This window comes from Mustela putorius, unplaced genomic scaffold (genome assembly GCF_011764305.1).
Source record: "Mustela putorius furo isolate JIRA1106 unplaced genomic scaffold, ASM1176430v1.1 tig00003834_pilon_pilon_pilon, whole genome shotgun sequence".
Classification (NCBI taxonomy): Eukaryota; Metazoa; Chordata; class Mammalia; order Carnivora; family Mustelidae; genus Mustela; species Mustela putorius.
Genome location: NW_025421987.1, coordinates 105,413,766 through 105,437,462, shown reverse-complemented (window position 1 = coordinate 105,437,462; position 23,697 = coordinate 105,413,766). Strand labels below are relative to the sequence as shown.

General features: G+C 38.4%; 1 protein-coding gene across 1 annotated transcript in view; it reads left to right on the top strand.

The window, feature by feature from the left end:
* PCCB (propionyl-CoA carboxylase subunit beta) overlaps positions 1-23,697 on the top strand; it is a 101,171-nt gene that overhangs the window by 22,526 nt on the left and 54,948 nt on the right. The window contains exons 6-7 of the mRNA XM_004762456.3: positions 5,906-6,016; positions 21,977-22,085. Coding sequence (XP_004762513.1) covers positions 5,906-6,016; positions 21,977-22,085 — 220 coding nt within the window. The remainder of the gene's footprint in view (positions 1-5,905; positions 6,017-21,976; positions 22,086-23,697) is intronic.

Below are 23,697 nucleotides of genomic sequence, written 5' to 3'. Positions count from 1 at the left end.
ACAGAGCTTGTTGCCTGTGTTCTTCTCTAGGGTTTTGGTAGATTTTCCTGTCTTGCATCTAGGTCTTTCATCCATTTTTAGTTTAATTTTATGTATAGTGTAAGGAAATGGTCCAGTTTCATTGTTTTGCATGTGGCTGTCCAGTTTTGGAAATGTGTCCAATTTTCCCAACATCATTTGTTGAAGAGACTCTCTTTTTCCCATTGGATATTCTTTCTTGCTTTGTCAAAGATTAGTTCACTATAGAGTCGAGGGTCCTCTTCCTCTTCTTCTGAGAGTACTATTATGTTTATGTTGGTACATGTCTAATTCCTTACAGGTTCCTCTGGCTGTTCATTTTTCTTTATTGTTTTCTTAGCTTCTCCTTAGACTGAATAGTTTCAGTTGTCTTATCTTTAAGTTCTCTGAATTTTTCTTTTGCTTGAAATCTGCTATTGAACCCCTCTAGTAAGCTTTTCATTTCAGTTACTGTCCTTTTCAGCTCCAGAATTTCTGTTTAGTTTCTTTCTATTTCTGTCTCTTTATTGGCCTACTCATTTTGTTCATTGTCTTTCTGATTTCCTTTTTTCCCCCCTCATGATTTCCTTTAGTTCATTGACTGTATTTAAGACTACTCCTGGGGTGCCTGGTAGTTCAGTCGGTTGAGTGTCATTCTTGGTTTCTGCTCTGGTCATGATCTCATGCATCATAAGATCAAGCTCTCTGTCAGGCTCCCTTTTATCCCTCTGCCTCTCCTCCTCATGTGGGTGCACTCGCTCTTTTAAAATTATTAAAAAAAAAAAAAAAAGGACCATTCCTATAACATCTTTGACAATTCAAATGTCTGAGCTTCCTTAGTGATGGTTTCTGTCAAATTCTTTGTTTCCTATAAATGGTCTGTAGTAGTCTGTTTCTTTATGTGTTTAGTAATTTCTTGTTTTTGTTGAGTGCTGGGAATTATGTGTATTTCTGGTAATGTTGGAAATCCAATTCACTCACCTGTCAGAGATTGTGGAGTTTTGCTTGTTGGGGGCTGAATCTATCCATTTGTGACTTTCTGAGCTGTTTCCGCAAAAATATGTTACATGTTGAGTGTGGTCACTGAAGTTTCTGGCAGTCAATCAGTGACCTGACAAAGATTTCATTAAATGTCTAGCTCCTTGAAAAGAACCTCTTTATTTTTATTTATTTATTTGTTTTTAAGATGTGATGTGTTGGGCACCTGGGTGGCTCAATTGGTTAAGCAACTGCCTTTGGCCCAGATCATGATCCCGGTGTCCCGGGATTGAGACCCACATTGGGCTCCCAGCTCCTCCGGGAGTCTGCTTCTCCCTCTTCTCCTTTCTCATGCTGTCTCTTACTGTATCTTTCTCAAGTAAATAAATAAAATCCTTAAAAAAAAAGTGATCTGTCTAGTTTTTTTTATTTTTAAAGATTTTATTTATTGTCAGAGAGTTAACACAAGCAGGGAGAACTGCAAGCAGAGGGAGAAGGCGGACTCACCGCTGAGCAAGGAGCCTGATATGGGACTTGATCCCAGGCCCCTGGGATGACCTGAGCTGAGGGCAGATGCTTAACTGACTGAGCCATCCAAGTGTCCCAAGAAACTGTCTCTTTAAATCCCATCTCAGCTGTAGAGCTACTTGAACCTGTCAAGGTTGAAACAATTACCAGCCTCTGTACTGGTCCTTTATTGATCAAAAGCCATGATTCGTAATAAATACACATATTGGAGGACTTTTGATTTTTGGAGGACAGGGTCCTTATTGCCTACTTTGACATCAGCTAGCCACACTAGAAGCATGGGCTGTCAGTCCCCATAGCTGCCTGCTCCAGGGTTGTGAGGTATGTGATGATTCCGCTAGCCTCCAGAGTTCCAAAATAGTTGCTTCAGACTGTTCCTGCAAACTCAATAGATGTTTAGTTTAAGGCATAAATTCTTAGAGCATCTTGTTCCAGCATCATCTATGACATCACCCAACTCTTTAATGTTAAACACATATTTTAAGTGTAGCTTTCTAATTCCTTTGACTTTTAAAAAAGTTGTGTTTATTGAGTTATTTGATAGTTGCTCTAAGGATTATATGTATGTCAATTGATCACAGTCTACTTCAAATTAAACCTGACTTAAATCTGGTAAAATATAGGATTTTTGATCCCATATAGCTCCATTTTATTCCCCTTACTTTGTTCTGTTATTGTTAAATATCTCATAAGTCTAACAACAAAGTATTAAAATAATTGCTTTATATAATCTTGTCTTTTAAAGTATTAAGAGAGAACTATATACAGTATTGTATATTTAATCACATATTTAACATTTTTTGTGATGTAACTTGCTTCCTTTGGATTTTACTTACTGTCTGTTGTTATTTTCCTTCACCCTGGAGGACATCCTGAGGTGTGGGCAATGGTAGCAGCTTTAGTTAAGTATGTCACTGTTCTCATCTCAAGTTTAACAGTTTTATTTTAATTTTTTTAATCAGTAAGCACTTCTCAATTTCTTAATATTTGGTCTGATTCCTAGGCCTCCAAATGTTTGTTTTTAAAAAAAAAATTTTTTTTTTTTTAAATGTATTTGACAGAGATCACAAGAGAGATCACAGAGAGAGAGAGGAGGAAGCAGGCTCCCTGCCGAGCAGAGAGCCTGATGCGGGACTCAATCCCAGGACCCTGAGATCATGACCTGAGCCAAAGGCAGAGGCTTAACCCACTGAGCCACCCACGCACCCAAAATGTTTGTTTTTGACAATTTCCTTCAGTTTTTTAGTTGTTTCTTAGAGGGGAGAATTTTCTGAACTCTTTCCTCTGCCATAGCTGGGAGTTCACTCACACACCTTGCTATTTTTTGTATGATATAGATAATTCTTTCAACTTTTTTATTGTTGTAAAATACACATGAAATTTATGAATTTAACCATTTTAAGTGTATATCGGTGATATTAAATACATTCATAATGTTATGCAACCATAATCGGTATTCATCCATGTAACTCTATCCATCTTGCAAAACGAACTTGTGGGGCACCTTTCCAGCTCAGTTGGAAGAGCATGCGACTGTTGATCTTGTGGTTGTAAGTTCAAGCTCCATATTGGGTGTGGAGATTACTAAAAAAAAAAAAATTAACTCAAAAAATATTAAAGAAAAGAAAAACTGGAGTTCTATACCCATTAAACAGTTTCTCCCTATTATTCCCTCCTTAGCCCTTGGCAATCACCATTCTACTATGTCCGTGTGATTTTGACCTTATATGCCTTATATAAATAGAATCGTATTGTATTTTTAAAATTCAGTTAGTTAACATACAGTATATTATTAGTTTCAGGGGTAGCATTCAGTGATTCATCAGTTGTATTAACATCTAGTGCTCATTAGATCACGTGCCCTCCTTAATGCCCATCACCCTGTTACCCCAGCACCTCCCCCACCTCCCCTCTAGCAACCCTCAGTTTGTTTCCTATGATTAAGAGTCTCTTATAGTTTATCTTCCTCTCTGATTTTGTATTGTTTTATTTTTACTTCCTTTCCTCTATGCTCCTCTGTTTTGTTTCTTAAATTCCACAAATGAGTGAAACCATATTATAATTATCTTTCTCTGATTGACTTATTTTCCCTTGGCATAGTACTGTCTAGTTCTATCCACATCATTGCAAAGGCAGGATTTCATTCTTTTTGATGGCTGAGTAATACTTCATTATTTATCAATGTATCACATCTTCTTTATCCATTCATCTGTTGAGAGACATCTGGGCTCTTTCCATATTTTGGCTCTTGTGGACATTGCTGCTATAAATATTGGAATATAGGTGCCCCTTCAGAACACTATGTTTGTGTCTTTGAGGAACCCCAGTCTGTTTTCCAGATTGACTGTACTAGCTTGCCTGGGATCTTACTGATTTGTGTTTTTATGAATGGCTTATTTCACTTCACTTAATGTCCTGAAGGTTTATCCATGTTGTAGCATGTGACAGGAAGTTTTTCTTTTTTGAGGCTAAGTAATATTCCACTGTGTGTGTGTGTATGTATGTGTGTGTGTATTTGTGTATATATATATATATATATATATATATATATATATATATGCATGCCATATTTTGCTTATTCATTCATCCATTGATGGGCACTTAGGTTCCTTTCTGTTTCAGTTATTGTGAGTAATTTCCCTCTGAATGTGGGTGTACAGATATCTCTTTGAGATCTTGGGTTTCATTCTTCTTGGTATATTGCCAGAAGTGAAATTTCTGGATTCCATGATAATTTTTAAATTTTTGAGGAACCTCCGTGCTGTTTGCCACAATGGCTGTACCAGTTTACATTCCGAGTAGTAGTGTGCAAGGGTTCAATTTCTCCACATCCTCACCAACATTACTTGTTTTCTGTTTGGTAGTAGCCATCCCAGTGTTTGTGTTGTGCTACTTCATTCTGGTTATGATTTGTATTTACCAAATGATTAGTGATGCTGACTTGGAGGGACCGGGGCTTGTAACAGTGGGGTAACGAAGTACAACAATGGCCATCTATTTCTCTAACTACATCTCTTTAACCAGAATCAGCAGTAAGTGATCCCTCATATTTGGAGGACAGAGTGCTTTTCACCTACACTGGCTCCTGAAAGCCCTGTGTAAGCTGCTGCAGGAATCTAGGGCATGCCTGCTGTCTGCTTTGTGGCTAGCGAGCAGCAGATGAGTAGTGGCTCTTGTGCTAAGAGCTAAAATAGACTGAAATTAGGCACAATTTTTCTCCAAATTATTCTCCAAATTTTCCACTGGGAGTTGGAAGCCTTCAGTTGACTAGAATTTCAGAAAGTTTTATCAGATTATGTCAGTGCAGTTGTTGTCCACGTGAGGGCGGATTCCTGGTGTTTCCTACTCTGCCATCTTCCCAGAATCTTCTCTGTAGATGGCTTTTAGTACTGTCCTCAGCTATGTCCTATGACTTGTAGAAATTGGGCTCAGAGGGGCGCCTGGGTGGCTCAGTGGGTTAAAGCCGCTGCCTTTGGCTCAGGTCATGATCTCAGGGTCCTGGGATTGAGCCCCGCATCGGGCTTTCTGCTCAGCAGGGAGCCTGCTTCCTCCCCTCCCTCTCTCTGACTGCCTCTCTGCCTACTTGTGATCTGTCAAGTGAATAAATAAAAATCTTAAAAAAAAAAAAAAAGAAAAAGAAAGAAATTGGGCTCAGAGCCAAGAAATGGCTAAAAGTGAACATCTCTTACGCTGATATAACCCGGCGAAGGAAAAGAGTTAGGAGTTGGGCAAGGAGTCATTGGACTTTATCATCTTGCCTGGGTCCTCTAGACCTCACCCCCCTCTTTTTTTTCTTTTTTCCCAAGAGGTGGCCTGGGGCTTGAGCCTTCACATACCTCTGTCCCCATGGAGACTTCCTGGCTCCTGCTACCTTCCTTTCCCCATATGCCCTGCCTAGACATGGGCAGACATTGAAGACTCAGAGTAATGTAGCACCTGCCTCTTAGCCTTGCCTTGTAACTGCTGGGTACCCTCTGTGGCAGGTGTGAAGGGACTCTAAATAGAGCTCATGGCTCCTGTATGTTCTGCTTAAGGTTTTCATTCATTCTTTTCAGCTAGCTTTATGCAGATAGGGGTGCTGGACCTGACGTGTGTTTGGGGCTGGGGTAAGAGTGAATAGAGTCTCTCTGAGCTTATGCCCTGTTGGAGCTTTCTGGAAATTACTGCCAAGGAGAGGAGAGAGGGTATTTGCCACCAAAAGTAATAAGCCAACTGTTCCACCTGTTATGAGGAGAAACTGCATATATAATTTTGGGAGAACCTGTATTGATTAGGTCTCTTGCCGCTAGCATAGAATTTCTGTGACTAAAAGCCAAATGTAATTTTATAACTGCCTTTATCTTCTGCAGGTAGTGCCTTGAACACCTCTGTAACCACATGCCTTGTCTTTCTCTTTTGGCAGAGGAATGTCCTGGCATCTGGAGTCATCCCTCAGATTTCTCTGATCATGGGCCCGTGCGCTGGTGGGGCTGTGTATTCCCCTGCTCTGACTGATTTCACGTTCATGGTTAAGGTAAGAAAGAAGGGCCTGCTTCTCCTGCCCTTTGAGAATTGTGTAGTAACTCACCTGCAATAAAAATAGTTCCTGACCTAGATCTAGGTTACCTGCATTATTGCGGCTCTCAGCATGGTAATGATAAGATCTTAGTGGAGGGAAAGTTTTGGCTGAAATCTGTAGCTTATGGGACTTCTGTGACAATGTGCTTGTGTACTTCATTGTTGGGTGGTTTTACTTGTTGATTTGAATTGCAAATGATTTTTAAGTAATCAAAGGATCCTATCTTCTGCCTAGAGGGGTGATTGGTTCCTAAATCCTATTAAAAAGTTCCTCATGGAAGCGCTTGAGGGGCTCAGTTGGTTGAGCACCTGACTCTTGATTTCAGCTCAGGTTTTGATTTCAGGGTTTTGGGATCAAGTCCTGTGTTACAATCTGTGCTGGGCATGGAGCCTGCTGAGGATTCTCTCTCTCTCCCTCTCCCTCTGTCTTTGCCTACTTCTCCCCCGACTTTCTCTCCCTGTCTTAAAAAGAAAGAAAATGTTTTTCATGGAAGTCTTTTCTGTAATCTACTTTATTGTGAAGTTGTTTCCTATATCCCATCTTTATTTCTTCAGCTGTTTGCCATTTCATTACATACCATCTGTAATGGTAAATCTGAACTCTAACTTCATTTTGAGAGGTGCTTTATCTGTAGAACATAATTCTAGTAGAATGAGATTTCTAATTTTAAATGAGGCCTACTTGCACTTATACATGGGTATTCACTTTAACTTGATATCTTTTAAAAAAATTAGTCTTTTCCTCATAAAATATATTTAATAATAACAAACAATAAATGTCAAGACAGATTTGAGGGAGAGAGGTAAAGATCGTCCTCCAATATGAGGAGAAAACTGTAAATAGAAGGAATGTAAATACTTTTCTCGAGGTATTTTGGCAGTAAGAATTGAGAAATTATGAAAGGTGCTTACCCTTTGATCCAGGTATTCTATTCTTAGAGACAGACTGAAAACAATATTTATGTTCAATAGGGATGGATTTTAAAAATTCAGATGACCACATCTCTTTCCTGACCAAAGCAGAATTCCCTCTATCTTGCCTGCACAATCAGCATCTACCTGAGCTCACCCAGTCCTCTTCTTCCTGCCAGAAACAGAGGTGGCAATTCCTTTGGCTAAGCCCCATCTCTCCCCGTCTTCCTACATTTGTGCATATCATGTATTGCAACTCTTCACACCTTTTCAGTAGCCAGCTTCCTCCTATCCATTCTGTTCCATCTGTCATCTTTAGCCTCTCCCTTCGTACTGGGTCCTCCCATCAGAACTGACCCTTATTTAGGTATTTCCTATCTTCAAAACAACCCAAAAGCCCTCCCTTACCCTGCATCTCCCTGTGGCTGTTGCCCTAGTCCTATCTTCCTGTCGTCTCCTTAACACATTCCAATTTGCTCTGCCCCCCTCGCTCTACTACAACTGGTTCTTTTAAGGTCACCAGTGCTTTCTATGTCACTGCCAGTGATCTTTAACACACGTTTGCCTGCGTATTAGCAACATTTGTTTCCCTTTGCTTCCACTCTGTTGTCCCTGGCATTTCTTCTCACCTCTCCAGCCTTCTTGGTGTCCATCACTAACCCTAGTGTTAGCTGGCACCTTCAACATCTCAAATGATTACCATTTCTTTTTTGTGGTGAGAACATTTAAGCTCTACTCTCATTGTGGTTTTGATTTGCATTTCCCTGAAGATGAGTGATGTTGAGCATCTTTTCATGTTATCTGTTAGCCGCCATCTGGATGTCATCTTTGGAGAAATGTCTGTCTGTGTCTTCTGCCCATTTTTTTGTTTGGGTTATTTGTTTTGGAGATGTTGAGTTGTATCAGTTCTTTTATACTTGAGATACTAACCCTTTATCAGATATGTCATTTTCAAATATCTTTTCCCATTTAGTAGGCTGTCTTTTAGTTTTGTTGATGGTTTCCTTTGCCTATATATCCAAAAGTAGAATTGTTGGTGATTCTATTTTTAATTTTTTGAGGAACTTCCCTAATGTTTTCCATAGTGGCTGTATCAATTTACATTCCCATCAATGGTACACAAGGGTTCCCTTTCCTCCACAATCTTGCTAACAGCTATTCTTGTCTTTTTGATAATCACCATTCTAACAGGCTGAGGTGGCACCTCCTTTTGGTTTTGATTTACATTTCCCAGATGATTAGTGATGTTGACCATTTGTATGTCTTCCTTGGAAAAATGTCTGTTGATGTCCTCTGTTCATTAAAATTTTTTTTTCTAGCTTTATTGGTACAATTGTCATATAGCATGTGTAAGTTTAAAGTGTACAATGTGATATCCTTATATATACGTATATTGTGAAATGTTTATCACAATAAGGTTAGTTAATACATTTTTCATTTCACGGGCGCCTGGGTGGCTCAGTGGGTTAAAGCCTCTGCCTTCAGCTCAGGTCATGATCCCAGGGTGCTGGGATCAAGCCCCGCATCAGACGCCCTGCCCAGTGGAGAGCCTGCTTCCTTCTCTCTCTTTCTCTCTCTGCCTGCCTCTCTGCCTGCTTGTGATCTCTGTCTGTCAAATAAATAAATAAAATCTTTAAAAAAAATACATTTTTCATTTCACATAATTACCATTTTAGATTTCTGCTGTAGTTGTTACTGAGTTGTAGGTGTTCTTTAAATATTTTTGATATTAATCCCTTTTCAGATATATGATTTGCAAATATTTTCTCTCATTCAGTAGGCTGCCTTTATATTTTGTTGATTTATCTTTTGCCATGCAGAAGCTTTTCAGTTTGATGTCCTACTTGTTAAGTTTTGCTTTTGTTCCTTCTGCTTTTGGTGTTGTATCCATAAAATTGTTCCCTATGTTTTCTTTTTTTAAATTAAAAAAAGTTGGTTTTGAAGATTTTATTTATTTGAGAGTGATAGAGAGAGACAGAATGAGCAAAGAAGCATGCACAAGCACGGGAGGGGCAGAAGGAGACAGAGAAGCAGGCTCCTGCTGAACCAGGAGCCTTATGTGGGGCTCGATCCCCGCACCCTAGGATCATGACCTGAGCTGAAGTCAGACGCTTAGTCGACCTAGCCACCTAGGTATCCTCTGCCATGTTTTCTTTTAAGACTTTTATGGTTTCAGGTCTTTAAGCCTTTAATCCATTTGAGTTAACTTTTGTGACCAGTTGAATATATGGGTGTAATTGCATTCTTCTGCCTGTAGAGATCCAGATTTCCCAAAATCATTTGTTTAAATTTAATTTATTTATTTAAGATTTTATTTATTTGAGAGAGAGATAGAAAGCTTAAAAGAGAGAGAAAGAGAGATCACAGGCAAAGGGGAGGAGTAGAGGGAGAAGCAGACTACCCACTGAGCAAGGGAGCCCAATGCAGGACTTGATCCTAGGACTCTGGGACCATGACCTGAGCTGAAGGCAGATGCTTAACCAACTGAGCCAGCCAGGCACCCCCAAAATCATTTATTGAAGATCCTTAGCTTTTCCTCATTGACTATTCTTGGCTCTTTTGTCGAATATTAGTTGGTAGTATATATGAGGGTTTGCCTCTGGGCTCTTGATTCTGTTCTATTGGTTTGCAAGTATGTTTTTATGCCAATACTATACTGTTTAAAAGATTACTATAACTTTGTAGAATAGTTTGAAATCCAAAAATATGGTGCCTCTAACTTTAATTGTCTTTGCCAGAATTGTTTTTGTTATTTGGGGTCTTTTGTGGTTCTATACAAATTTTATTTTATTTTATTTTTTTAAAAGACTTAAAAAAAAAAGATTTATTTATTTATTTATTTGACAGACAGAGATCACAAAGAGGCAGAGAGGCAGGCAGGGGTTTGAGGGGAGGCTGAGCAGAGAGCCCATGCAGGGCTCCATCCCAGGACCCTGAGATCATGACCTGAGCCAAAGACAGAGGCTTAACCCACTGAGCCACCCAGGCACCCCTCTATACAAATTTTAGACTATTTTTTTCTATTTCTGTCAAAAATGTCATTGGAATTTTGAAAGGAATTGCATTGAATCTATAGATAGCTCTGGGTAGTATGGACATTTTAATAATACTCTTATCCAGGAACATGTGATCTCTTCCATTTATTTTTGTCATCTTCAGTATATTTCACCAAAATCTTAGAGTTTTCAGTGTATAGATCTTCCCACCTCCTTTGTTAAATTCATTTGGAGTATTTTATTATGCTGATGCTATTGTGAATGGGCTGACGTTCTTTTCCTTTTTCCGTGTAGAGAAAGCTACTGATTTTGGTGTTTGTCCTTTTTTATTAGTTATGTGTTAGTGTGCTAAGCAATCCCATTCTGCACTTGCAGAACTTTTAGTATCTGCATATTAGTGCCATCTCCCCTCTTTAGTCCTCCACAACTAATCATCAGGTCTTAATCATTCTACATGTTAAATATTTGATGTGTTTAATGAGAGTGCAATAAAAATGCTACCAGACTGATTTTTAAAGGACTAGATATTCCATAAAAGAAATAATGAGTGGCATGCTCTGCTAGGTGATAAAATATAAAGTGAAATAACAAACTGGTTCATTAATTTATAAATAAATAGACCAGGAGAACAGAATAGAATTGAGAAATAGATGTGAATATACTCAAATATTTAGTTTCTGATGAAATGGATATTATTCTATTCAGCGTAACCCATACTGTCAGTTTTTTGTATCAAAGACCTCAAAGGTTCCAGCATTACTAAATTCCGGTTGACATTTCTCAGTCATCATCTTACTTGACCTTTCAGCATTTTACTTAGCTGATCATTCCTTCCTCTGAAACTTGGAAGCACCGTAATTCTTGGATTTCTTCTTCTAGCTCTTCTCTCCTTCCCTGGCTGATTTTTATCCCATCTCCAAACTTTAAATATTCAGCTCTTTGCTGACAGCTCTCAAATCTGTGTCTTCCGGATGGAATACTCCTGAACTCTAGGATTACCCATTTGGGTACCTACCAGTGTTTCCATTTGGCCTTCAGTGGTATCTCAAACTTCATAGGTTTTGGTCTCTTACAAGCCTCTTCCAACTTGCTTTCCTGCAGCCTTCCCCATCTCAATAAAGAGCAAGTCCAGCCTTCCAGTGGCCCAGGTGAAAAAACATTGCACCATTTTAACTCCTCTTTTTCTGTCACGTGCCAAGTTCAGTTCCAAGTCATATTCATTCTACTTTAGAATGTAATCTAAAATTATATTGCTTCGTATGTCTTACTACTTACACTGCTACCATATTAATTCAAGCATCCCACCTGGATTATTGCAGAATCCTAATTTGTCTCCCTGATTCTGTCTTTGCCTCTCTCCCACTTAATTTAAATTTTTTTAAGCACTGTTAATTGTCTCATACTCAGGGAAGTACGTAAAATACGTAAGTTTGACAATTATTAAGTGCAAATCAATGTAAATAATACTGAGTTCAAGAAATGACCTTCAGGAGCCCTCCTCCTATTACCTTTCCTAATCACTATTGCCTCCTTTCATCCTGTCCAGAATTCTTTGTGATCTCAGCTTTTATGGTAATCATCTGTATTTGCTTTGCTTTATAGTTACAAGTTGTGGTTTGTTGCCTGTTTTGACTTTTAATATAAGATGAAATCATATAATATTCATTCTTTTGTTCATTCTTTTGTGTGTGACTATGACTCATTATGTTTTTAAGATTTATCCATGTTCTCTGTAAATATAATTCATTCATTTTAATCTGTAGTAAATTATCTTAACATATTCATGCGTTCTACTACCTTTTGTGTTTAAAGATTTTTGCCATTGCTGTGGATGCTGATATAAACATTTTTTTAAAAGATTTTATTTATCCACTTATCTATTTGACACAGAGAGAGAGAGAGAGATCACAAGCAGGCAGAGAGGCAGGCAGAGAGCGAGGGGAAGCAGGCTCCCCACCAAGCAGAGAGCCCGACACGGGGCTTGAGCCCAGGACCCCAGGACCATGACCCGAGCCCAAGGCAGAGGCTTTAGCCCACTGAGCTACCCAGGTGCTCCGTGATCTAAACATTCTTAAACCTGTACCTTGGTTTCTGGTTCTCAGGGTAAGAGCATAGTTATGTCATAGGATGCACATATCTTCAGCTTTTTAGGGTAATGCCTAACTGTTCATTAAAGACGGTAGAGCAATTTACACTTCTATTTGCAGTGTGTGAGAATTTAACTTGTTTCACATCCTTGCCAGCACTTTTATTAGTATGATTTAATTATGCCAGTTTGCATGTGGTATGATCTTTCATTGCATTTCCATGACTAATGAGATTTAGCACCTTTTCATATGTTTCTTCTTTTGTGGTGTGCCTGTTCATCTCTTTTGCCCATTTTAAAAATTGTGGGTTTTTTTCTTATTTTTAGGAGTTCTTTTTATATTCTGGATGTAAGTTCTTTATCAGTTATATGTTGCAGCTGCCTTCTCCCACACTGTGATTTGCAGCTTTCCTCCTCTTAATGCTACCTTTTGAACAGTGTTTCAAAAGTCTTTATTTTGGAATTTCGAATTTTCAGAATTCTATTATATATTTATTTATTTTTATGTGAGGTTTAATCCCAGGACCCTGGGGTCATGACCTTAGCCAAAGGCAGATGCTTAACCAACTGAGCCACCCAGGCAACCAAATTTTCAGAATTATTAACCATTCATGAGTGGGTTGTATGTATCATGTTTCTTTACTGTTTAATGCTTCTGGATATAATTCTTAAGAATTAGGATATTTTCTTTCACAACTAGTTAATAAATTCAGGAAGCTTAACACTGATGTAGTACTTTAAAAATTGTGGTAAAATATACACAAAAAAGTAAAAAATGGAAAATTTCAGTTACAGTTCTATGGCATTAGGTATATCCACATTTTTGTGATACCGGCACCACCAGCAATCTCCAGAAATTTTTCATCTATCCCAGCTGAAACTTTTTACTTATTAAACACTAGCTTACCATTCCCTACTACTCCTAACACTGTTCTTTCTGTGAATTTTTGGAATCTTATAGTATCTGCCTGTTTGTGACTGGCTTATTTCATTTAGCCTAATGTCTTCAGAGTTAGTCCATGTTATAACATGTGTTAGAATTGCCATCTTTTAAAGGCTGGTTAATATTCCTTTGTATGTATATGCCACATTTAAATATCCATTCATGTGTCAGTGAACACTTGAATTGTTTCCATCTTTTTAAATTTTCTTCCCCAAAGATCTTATCCATTTATTAAAGAACAGGAAGAGGGAGAGGGAGAAAGAGAAGCAGACTCCCAGCTAAGCAGAGATCCCAATGTGGGACTCAATCCCAGGACCCTGAGATCATGAGACCTGAACTGAAGGCAGATGTTTAACCACCTGAGCCACTAAAGCACCGCTGCTTTTTTTTTTCTCTTTAAAGATTTTTAAAAATTTATTTATTTGACAGACAGAGATCACAAGTAGGCAGAGAGAGGAAGGGAAGCAGGCTCCCTGCTGAGCAGAAAGCCTGATGCGGGGCTCGATTCCAGGACCCTGGGATCATGACCTGAGCCAAAGGCAGAGGTTTTAACCCACTGAGCCACCCTTTTTTTCTTTAAGATTTTATTTATTAGCAAGGGAGAGCACACAGGTGGAGGGGGTGAGGGAGAGGGACAAGCAGACTCCCCACTGAGTGGAGAGCTAACGTGGAACTCTGATCCCAGGATGCCGAGATCATGACCTGAGCCAAAGGCAGATGCTTAGTGGACTGAACCATCCAGGGAATCCAGCTGTTTCCAGCTTTTGGTTATTGCAAATAAACTGCAACAAATATTGATGTACAAGTTTTTGTACTGTTTCTGTGGCATTCTCTTTTTGTTCTTTGGGGTATATATCTAAGAATAGAATTACTGGGTCAGGTATTATTTCTCTTTAAAATTTTTAGGAAACATCATCCACTGTTTTCCACAGTGGCTGCACCAGTTTGCATTGCCACCAACAGTACATGAAGGATCCTTTTTTTCCCACATTCTTACCAACACTTGTTGTTTCTTAGAGTATTTTTGATTTCAGCCATTCTGACACGTGTGAGTGTAACATTTCTTTTTTTTTCCTTTTTTTTTTAAAGATTTCATTTATTTATTTATTTGGCAGACCGAGATTACAAGTAGGCAGAGAGGCAGGCAGAGAAAGAGAGGAGGAAGCAGGCTCCCTGATGAGCAGCCCAATGCGGGGCTCTATCCCAGAATCCTGGGATCATGATCTGAGCCAAAGTCAGAGGCTCAACCCAGTGAGCCACCCAGGCGCCCCATGAGGAAACATTTCATTGTGGTTTTGATTTGCATTTCCCTGATGAATAGTGATGTTGAGCATCTTTTCACGTTTCTGTTAGCCGTCCGGATGTCTTCTTTGGAGAAATGTCTGTTCATATTTTCTCCCCATTTTCAGTGGGATTATTTTGGTGTTGAGTTTTGTTGGTGTTGGATATTAACCCTTTGTCAGATGCATCATTTGTAAATATTTTCTCCCATTTAGTATGTTGCCTTTTTGTTTTATCATTTCCTCTGCTTTGCAAAACCTTTTTTTGTTTTGATGTAGTCTCAATAGTTTATTTTTGCTCTTGTTTCTTTTGCCTGAGGAGATATATCTAGAAAAATGTTGCTTAGGCCCCTGTTAATTTTTGAATTACTTTTTATTGTCGAGTTACAATATTTAAAATAAGTATATAAATACTTAAAATAAGTATTCTGGATATTAGTTACTTATCAGATACGTGATTTGCAGATATTTTCTCACATTCTGTGGGCTGCCTTTTCATTCTGTTGGTAGGGCCCTTTGCACAAGATTGTAATTTTGATTAAGTCCGGTTTATTATCTTATGTTGCCCCTGAATTTTTGTCTGTATCTAAGAAGCGTTGCCAGATCCAATGTCATGAGACTTTGCCCATTTCCCAGTGTCATGAGACTTTGCCCATTTCCTAAGTGTTATGCTTTTAGCTCTTCTTTGTAGGCCTTTGGTCCCTTTTAGTTAATTTTTGTATATGGTAAAACATAAAGTCCAACTTTATTCTTTTACATGTGAATATGCCATTTTTCCATCACCATTCATTGAAAAGATTGTCCTTTCTCCACTGGATGGTATAGGTATCATTGCCAAACCATTTGAGCATCTGTATAAGGGCTCATTTCTGGGCTTTCTGTTTTTTGACTGGTCTATGTGCCTTCCTGCCAGTACCACACTGTTTTGATTCCTGTAGCTTTGTAGTTGGTTTTGAAGTCAAGAAAGTGTGAGTCCTCCAACTTTGTTCTTCTTTAAGATTGTTTTGATTATACAGAGTACTCTGAGATTCCTCATCAATTTTAGGATGGACTTTTCTCCTTCTGTAAGAAAAAGTCATTGTGGTTTTGATAGGGATGGCATTGAATCTGTATATTGTTTTTGGTAGTGTTGACATCTTACAGTATTGAGTCTTTCATCCCATGAATAGGAGATGTCTTTCTATTTATTTGTGAATTTTTAAATTTCTTTCAGTGATGTTTTATAATTTTTAGTGTACAAATCTTGTGCCTTTTTAGTTAAGTCGTTCCTAAGTACTTTATTCTTTTAGAAGCTATTATAAATGAAATTATTTTTGTAATTTCCTTTCCATATTGTTTGTTGCTCTATAAAAATGCAGCTAATTTTTTTTAAAGCAGGAGAAAATCAAATTTAATTTCGTACCTCCAGAGAATCTACACAGACATGGAAATTTTAAAAATAGGCAGAATGAGGTATATTTGTAGTCCTGAGCTAAGGAGCAGGAAGATGAAAAAGAGTAAATGTTTGGTAAACAAATGTTTGCTGGGCCACTCAGAAACAATGGGACATTGAAGACTTTGAGCAAATAGGCCTTTTTAGGTTCCTCCCTGTCTACCATACCTAGTTCGTGGTATAATGTAGTTTTCCATTGGGATAGCTATCTTTCTGAAGCAGGTCCTCTATCTAAATTCTTTTCAGGCAGTTGTAGGGAAGGTAAAGAGCTTTTCCTGAATCTGCTGGATATTGATTGCTTTTTATCTTAAAATAATCTTCATATCAAAGTTGCCCATTTTGGGGCATCTGCCTTGGCCCCTGCCATGGCCCCTGCCATGTCAAGATACAGCATGATTTGGTGAGCCGAATTAGTGACCCAAATTAGACCTAAGAAAACTGCTAGCCAACAGTGACAGAATACTTAAGTCAATTCAGTGCCTTTAAAAAAAAAAAAAAAACACAGGTGGTTTAAAAGTGTTTTTTTGATATTTTTAAAAATTTAAGTTCAGTTAATTAACATATAATGTATTATTGGTTTCAGAGTACAGGTCTGTGGTTCACCCAGTGTTCCTTACATCATGTGCCCTCCTTAATGTCCATCCCCTAGTTACCCCATCCCCCTACCACCCTTGCCTTCAGCAACCCTCAGTTTGTTTCCTGTGATTAGGAGTCTCGTTTGTCTTCCTATCTAGTTTCATCTTGTTTTATTTTTTCCTCTCTTGCCCTATGATCCACCGTTTTGTTTCTTAAATTTGCTTTATGTGGCTTTTGTTCCCTGAAGCCTTTCTGTATAGCTTAGAGGATGAGAATGAAAATGGTTGCTTCCCCATCTCTGGCCCTAGAGCCAAAAGCTCGGAGCCCCACTCCTCAATGAGTCCTCAGCAAAAAGCCATCAGTCACTCCTGTCTCCTTAGTCTCCAGCTACACTCCATGCTCACCTGGCCTGTGACTGAGTGTTTCTGTTTCTGGCACATGACCCTGCTTTGGGTCTCCAAACCCTGAAGATTCCTGTGGCATGCTCCTATGCTGCACCTCCCAGGCGAGGAAGGGGGAGTCATCTGTTCTGCTGCTGGTTGGGCCCCTGCTTAGAGACTAGTCACCCATATGTGCTGGGGTTCATGGTTTATGGTAACCCCAAGCTGAGAGCCTACTTCTGGGCTCACTGTTTGCGGCTGGCTTCCCCACTCTGGTGCCTGCTTCATTCAGGCACCCCTGGTCTTCCTGTGACCCAAGGATCTGAGACCACACTGTCCCAGTGGGGGTTCTACCCACCCCCCGCTGTCTGAGCGATGTCCCTCAGCGGAGCAGACTTCTAAAAGTTCCAGTTTTGTGCTCTGCTGCTCTACCACTTGCCAGGAGCTGACTGATGGAAGTTCCCTTCTTCTCCCTCCCATCTATCTTCCTGTATATTGCCTCAGATTCACTTCTCCACACCTTGCAGAAAGTGGTTGCTTTCCTATTTGTAGAGTTGCAGCAATTCTTTTCTTAGAACTTTGGTTGAGTTCACAGATGTTCAGAATGCTATGATAGCTATCTAGCTGAATTTCTGGGACCAGATGAAATTAAGGGCTCCTACTCCTCCACCATCTTGGACTCCTGTTTCTGACTTAAAAAAAAAAAAAAAGTGGTTGAATGTAATTTCCAGTTTGCTTTTGAATTTAGATGTAACCAAACCTCCACTCTTAGCTATGCATTAAATGGCAGTGGTTGTTGCCTCCTTTTTCATCTTACTCTGAAATAATGACTCTGGACCCAGACCTAATAGCCCTCCTTGAGTCTAAGCAATTCAGGCAACCGAGAGGGTGTCTGAAATGTAGCTAATTTTTTGTATGCAGCAACTTTGATTAATTTTTTTTTTTTTTTTTGCCCCTGTGGATTCTTTAGGGTTTTCTATATATAAAATCATGTCATCTGCAGACAGATTTTTTTTTTACATCATCATTTCTGATTTGCAGGTCTTTTCTTTTTTTTTTTTCCTTGCCTAATTGCTCTGGCTAGGACTCTTAGTACTATGTTGATTAGAAGTGGTGAAAATGAGGATCTTTGCCTTCTTAGCTGAACTTAGAAGAAAAGCTTTCAGTTTTTCACCACAGAGTATGATACTAGCTGTGGGTTTTTCATAAATTGCCTTTACTATGTTTTCTATTTCTAGTTTTCTGAGTATTTTTATCATGCTAGGATGTTGAATTTTGTCAGATACTTTTTCTGCATCGATTGAGATGATCATGTAATTTTCTTCCTTTTGTTTATTGAAGTATTTTTACATTGATATCTCTGCAGTGGGCCATTCTTAAATGTCAGGTAAAAATTCCATTTGGTCTTGCTGTGTAATTCTTTTAAAATGTTGGGTTAGGTTTGCCAGTAACATGAATATTTTTGCATCAATATTTATATGGGATATTGATCTGTAGCTTTCTTCTATTGTCTGGCTTTGGCATTAAGGTAATGGTGGGCCTTAGAAAGTGTTTCATCCTCTAATTTTTTTGGAAGAGTTTGAGAGGAATTGATATTTAATTCTTCTTGAAATGTTTGGTAAAATGCACTGGTAAAGCCCTGTGTTACTGATTAGTCTTATAGGTTGTTACTTTAAGAATTGTTCATTTCATCTGGGTTATCCAATTTGGTGTGGAATTGTTTGTAGTACTCTTATCCTTTTTATTTTTTGTAGAGTTGGCAGTAATGTCCCTATTTTCATTTATTTTAGTCCTTTGGCTCTCTCTTTCTTAGTCCATCTAGCAAAAGATACGTCAGCTTTGCTAATCCTTTTGAAGAATGAACTTTTGGTTCCATTGAGGGGTGTGTGTGTGTACATGTGTGTTATATCTTGCTTTTCTATTTTCTCATGCTCTGCTCTGATCTTTATTTTCTTCTTTCTGCTAACTTTAGGTTCAGGTGGTTTTTTTTTTTTCTTAAGGTATAAAGTTAGGGTATTTGGGATCTTTCTTCTTTCCTAGTGTGTTTACAGCTATAACTTCCCCTCTTAGCTCTGCTTTTATTGTATCAGATAAGTTTTTATATGCTGTGTTTTTACTTTCATTTGTCTTAAGTTAATTTTCCAGTTTCACTTGACTTTTGTCTTTATCACAGTGTTTTGTTTGTTTTTTTATTTTAAGGAGTGTGATGTTTAATTTCTACATATTTGAATTTTCCAGTTCTATTCCTGGTTTCATCTCATTGTGATTGAAACCATTCAAGCTGTTTTTGTCATTTTTTAAATTTATTAAGACTTGCTTTATGTGTGTTCAGTGTATAATCTATCCTATATAATACTTTAATCTCTTCTACCATTCAGATTCTGTTTGGTCAGTTGTCCCAATAATGTCCTTTATAGTATTTTTTTTCTTCCATTAAAGGATCCATTTGGGAATCATATACTGCACTTAGTTACCATATCCTATTAATCTTCCTTTAATCTGCAACAGTTCTTCAGACTTTGTCATGATAATGACATTTTCAAAGGCTACAAAACAAATTATGAGATTGTTCCTCAGTTGTATTTATCTCATGTTTCCTCATGATTAGATTCAGAGTAGTTATCCCAGTGTGTCTACTATGTAAGTGATCTATCCTGCTCAGATGATCACATCTAGAGACAAGTGATGGCCATTTGCCCCTCATCCATGATATTTGATCACTGTTCAAGGTGTTGTCTGGTTTCTCTGCTGTGTATTTATTGTTTTTCCTTTTGTAACTGATTAATACTTATGGGGAGATAGACACCATGCAAGGATGCGACTTGACATTATACTTTTTCTCCTTGATTTTGCATCTATTGAGGATATTTGTCTAAACCAATTTCTACAAAATTGGCATTTACCAGCTCTACCATTTGCTTCATATCAGTTGGCATCCTACGCTAAGGAAGAGCCCTGCTTCCTTGGGCACTTGTTTATTTCATGAACTTGTTATTATTGTGGGTTCCTGGATTTCCTGTTCTACTTACGTGTTTCTAATCCATTTCTAGCATTTGTTTTCATGTTCAAATTGTCCTCACTTAGCCAATGGGAGTCCCTTCAAGCTGCCTTCTATGCCCTTTTGATAGGAGAACCAATGTGAAATGTAAACTTTATGAGTAATGTGTCTTAGTTCTTGACACAGTTGACACAATTTTTCTACCCCAAAGTCATGAAGATCATTTTTCTAAAAACTTTATTATTTTACCTTTTACATTTATGTTTAAATCTAGTTGGAATTGAAGTTCACACATAGTATGAAAGAGAGGCTAGTTTCATTTTTTTCAGTACAGTTACCTAGTTGATTGAGAGGTTTTTATTGAAAAGCACATCCTTTCCTACTGTGGAATGCCACCTGTGTCATTAATCAAGTGTCTGTATATCGAGAATGTTTCACAGAGCTCTTCTGGGGTCTGTTCGTTTATCCCTGTGCCAGCACCACACTGTCTTCATAACAGAGGTTGTATGACAAGTACTGAGAGCTGGTATAGCAAGTTATCCCTCCTTATTCTTCAAGTGGGTATGGGATATTCTTGGTTCTTTGCAATTTCCAGTTTGTTTGTTTTTTATTTTTAACAACTTTGAGATATAATTCTATGATAACTGCACATATAAGAGTTGTGCAGTTTGAGTTTTGACATGTGAATACAACTGCGAAGCCACAACCACAACCAAGATAATGAACATAGCCAGCCCCTACAAAGGTTTCCTCATCGTAATCCATCTTTCCCTTCCTCTCAGTCCTGTCTTCAGGTAACAAACCATTCATCTGCTTCTTATCACAATAAACTGACTTGCATTTTGTAGGATGTTATATAAACAGAATCATTCAGAATGACATTTTCTATGTATAAAACACATACAAAAAGTATAGGTGGGTGGTGGGAAGGGTGGATGCTGGATTCTTTCATTTGGGATAATTATTTTGAGATTTCACCTGTTGATGGATATTGGATTATTTTCCAGTTTTTGACTGTTACGGATAATGCTGTTCTGAACATTTGTTGTTTTTTTAAAAGATTTTATTTATTTATTTGACAGACAGAGATCACAAGTAGGCAGAGAGGCACAGAGAGAGAGAGAGAGAGATGAAGGGAAGCAGGTTCCCCGCTGAGCAGAGAGCCCGATGTGGGGCTTGATCCCAGGACCATGGGATCATGATCTGAGCCAAAGGCAGAGGCTTTAACCCACTGAGCCACCCAGGCGCCCCAGGAACATTTGTTTATGAGTCTGTGTGGAGTGGGGAAGAATGACCTTTCTAGCTAGACCTTTCTAGCAGAGTTCCAAGCCAAGGTTCCATAAAACAGACTGATAAAACACCCGTATCAGTCTAAGAACTAATTTCCTTAGTACATAAAAATAAGTATTCAATAGAAAAATGGATAAAGAAAATGAACAGTGAGCTGCCAGAGATGACTGTAGTAAGATATTGACTGCAGAAATGCTTGTTATAGCAAAATACTGGAAATAACCTAAATGACCATCGGCAGGTACAGTTAAAGTATTATAAATATCCTACTGTCCTGATACGGAATGGTATTCAAGAAGTTCTAGAACAATGTATGTAGGACTTTGTGCTGGGAAGAAAAGAAGAGGGCAGATATATATATATATATATATATATATATATATATATTAATGTTCACATATGTATGGATGTCTTGCAAAGAGAGAAACTGACAGTGGTTGCCTTTGAGGAGGGAAATTGGAGGCCTGGAGATTAAGGATTTGGATATGGACTTATATTCTACTATATCTCCTATTCTTTTTTAATGTTTTACAAAATGCCTTTAAGTTAAAAACTAAAAATGAAATGCCTGTCACTCTTAAAGAAATCATTGATTTTCCTGGTCTCCAAATGGTTTAACTTAAGGTGACTGGTTGATTTTAGGTAAACTATATATACTGTCACAGTGACTCAGTTTCCCCATTTATAGTACTGGGGCTTACTTACACAGTCCCATGAAGTGCTTTAGAAAAATGCCTGGTGCATAACAAGCTCGGATAAGGCTACCAGTTAAGGTGTTTACAGATAAATGACCCTGCAACGTTAGGCGTGCTACAAATAATTTTTCTGTGGTAGATCCGTACAGTGAAGATTTTCTTAGTAGACAGTGCGGCAGGGAAACCTTGGGGCTTTAGTTTGGATAGGTATCTTTGAGCAGCATCTCAAGCTGGTTCTGTCACCATATCACTAACTTCTCTGCATTTGTTTTGGCTATATCAGCTTTAAGGTGCTCTGAGATTGATCCTTCTGGAATTCTGATTTCAGGACACCTCCTACCTGTTCATCACTGGCCCGGATGTTGTGAAGTCTGTCACCAATGAGGATGTCACTCAGGAGGATCTTGGTGGTGCCAGGACCCATACCACCATGTCAGGTTAGAGTCCTCGAGGCTCGCCTTACTGTTTTTAAACACTGAGAAGTGAATACTGGCAAAGAGAATAGCGACAGTCTTTTATAAATGTCATTTAACTGGCCAATTTCAAGAGAAGTGTGGTATGGTGTATTTTACAGATATAATAATAAAGATAGGTTTAGTACCTCAGATTTGTTAAACAAAAGCAGGCTACTACTAAAGCTTTGATAGTCTTTAAAATTTTCGAACTTACCGAAAAGGTGGCTGCAAGAGGTATAACACTATACACACACACACACACACACACACACACTCTGTTGAACCTTTAAAAATGCTGTCTTATGACTTTCTTTGAATCCAAAGTTGAGGTATGTCTTAGATGGCAGTATCACCAATTGCCATTGGCCAGGTATGATCATAATGTGCTGGTCATGGCCCATATTTTCATAAACTTGGTCATAGCTCCTCATCTTTTCGAGGATATATGCCACACATGCAGAGTTCAAAATGTACAAAGATTATTTTGTACTTCGGACTGAAACAAAGGTTATTGTTATATAGAGTGGCATAGTATTATTAGTAGTAGGGCATGAATCTGGCATTAATGAAGACTTTGTTGTTGGAGGAATGATGGGAATTCCATATATTTTTGGAAAAAGACATCAGATTATGAAAGGATTGTCTGCAACAAAATAAGCAGTGTAACTAAAGTCAGGAGAAATTGCCTCTTGGAAAGATTTCAAAGCAATGAGAAGCTGGTGTGACTGATTTGCACACTTCAGTGTACAAATGAAGTGCACACTTCAGTGGTTAAGACATTGGGTCATCACTTAGTTGTTGGCATTTCTTAGTAAGTCACACCTCCTTTACATGTGTGAAGTCTTCCATTTGATGAAATATATTTGTGTGTGTGTGTATTTTTTTTTTTTTCAAAGAGATGGTGGGAGGGGCAGAGGGAGAGGAAGGGAGGAATCTTAAGCAGACGCCATGTACAGAGTGGAGCCTGACATGGAGCTTGATCTTAAGACCCTGAGGTCACGGCCTGAGCCAAAATCAAGAGTTGATGTTTAAATGACTGAGCCACCCAGGTGCCCTGAATGTTTTTTTTTTGAAAGTCCGAGCTCTTGATCCTACCCACAAAACTTGTTCCTTTTCCATCTCAGGTTGGCATGAGCTTTGACTCATTCCTTGCCCTCAGCTCTGCTCAGCTCCGTCTCCAGCATATAGCTAGAATGAGAACTCTTCTCATTGCTGACTCCCCCACAGCTGGTCCTTAGACCTTTATCTCAGGGTTTGGTAGCAGTTTTCTTTTTATTGGGATCTAAAGTAAAGTTGAATATTGGTGACAGCTGATGTATTTAGCTGTAACTCCAGAGTAAGACCTAAATGATACTCTATATGTACATTCCCTTGTTTTTAAAAACAGCTTTATTGAAATATAGTTTGCATAATGTACATGTGACATACTCAAAGTATACAAGTCAGCGATTTTATGTATTTATTGTTTTTCAGTTATCCCCACAATTTTAGAGCCTTTTCCTCATCCTCAAAAAACCTTGCATCCATTAGCATTTGATCCCCGTTTCCTCTAAACAATCGACCTCTAGGCAGTCACTGATCTACCTTCTGTTTC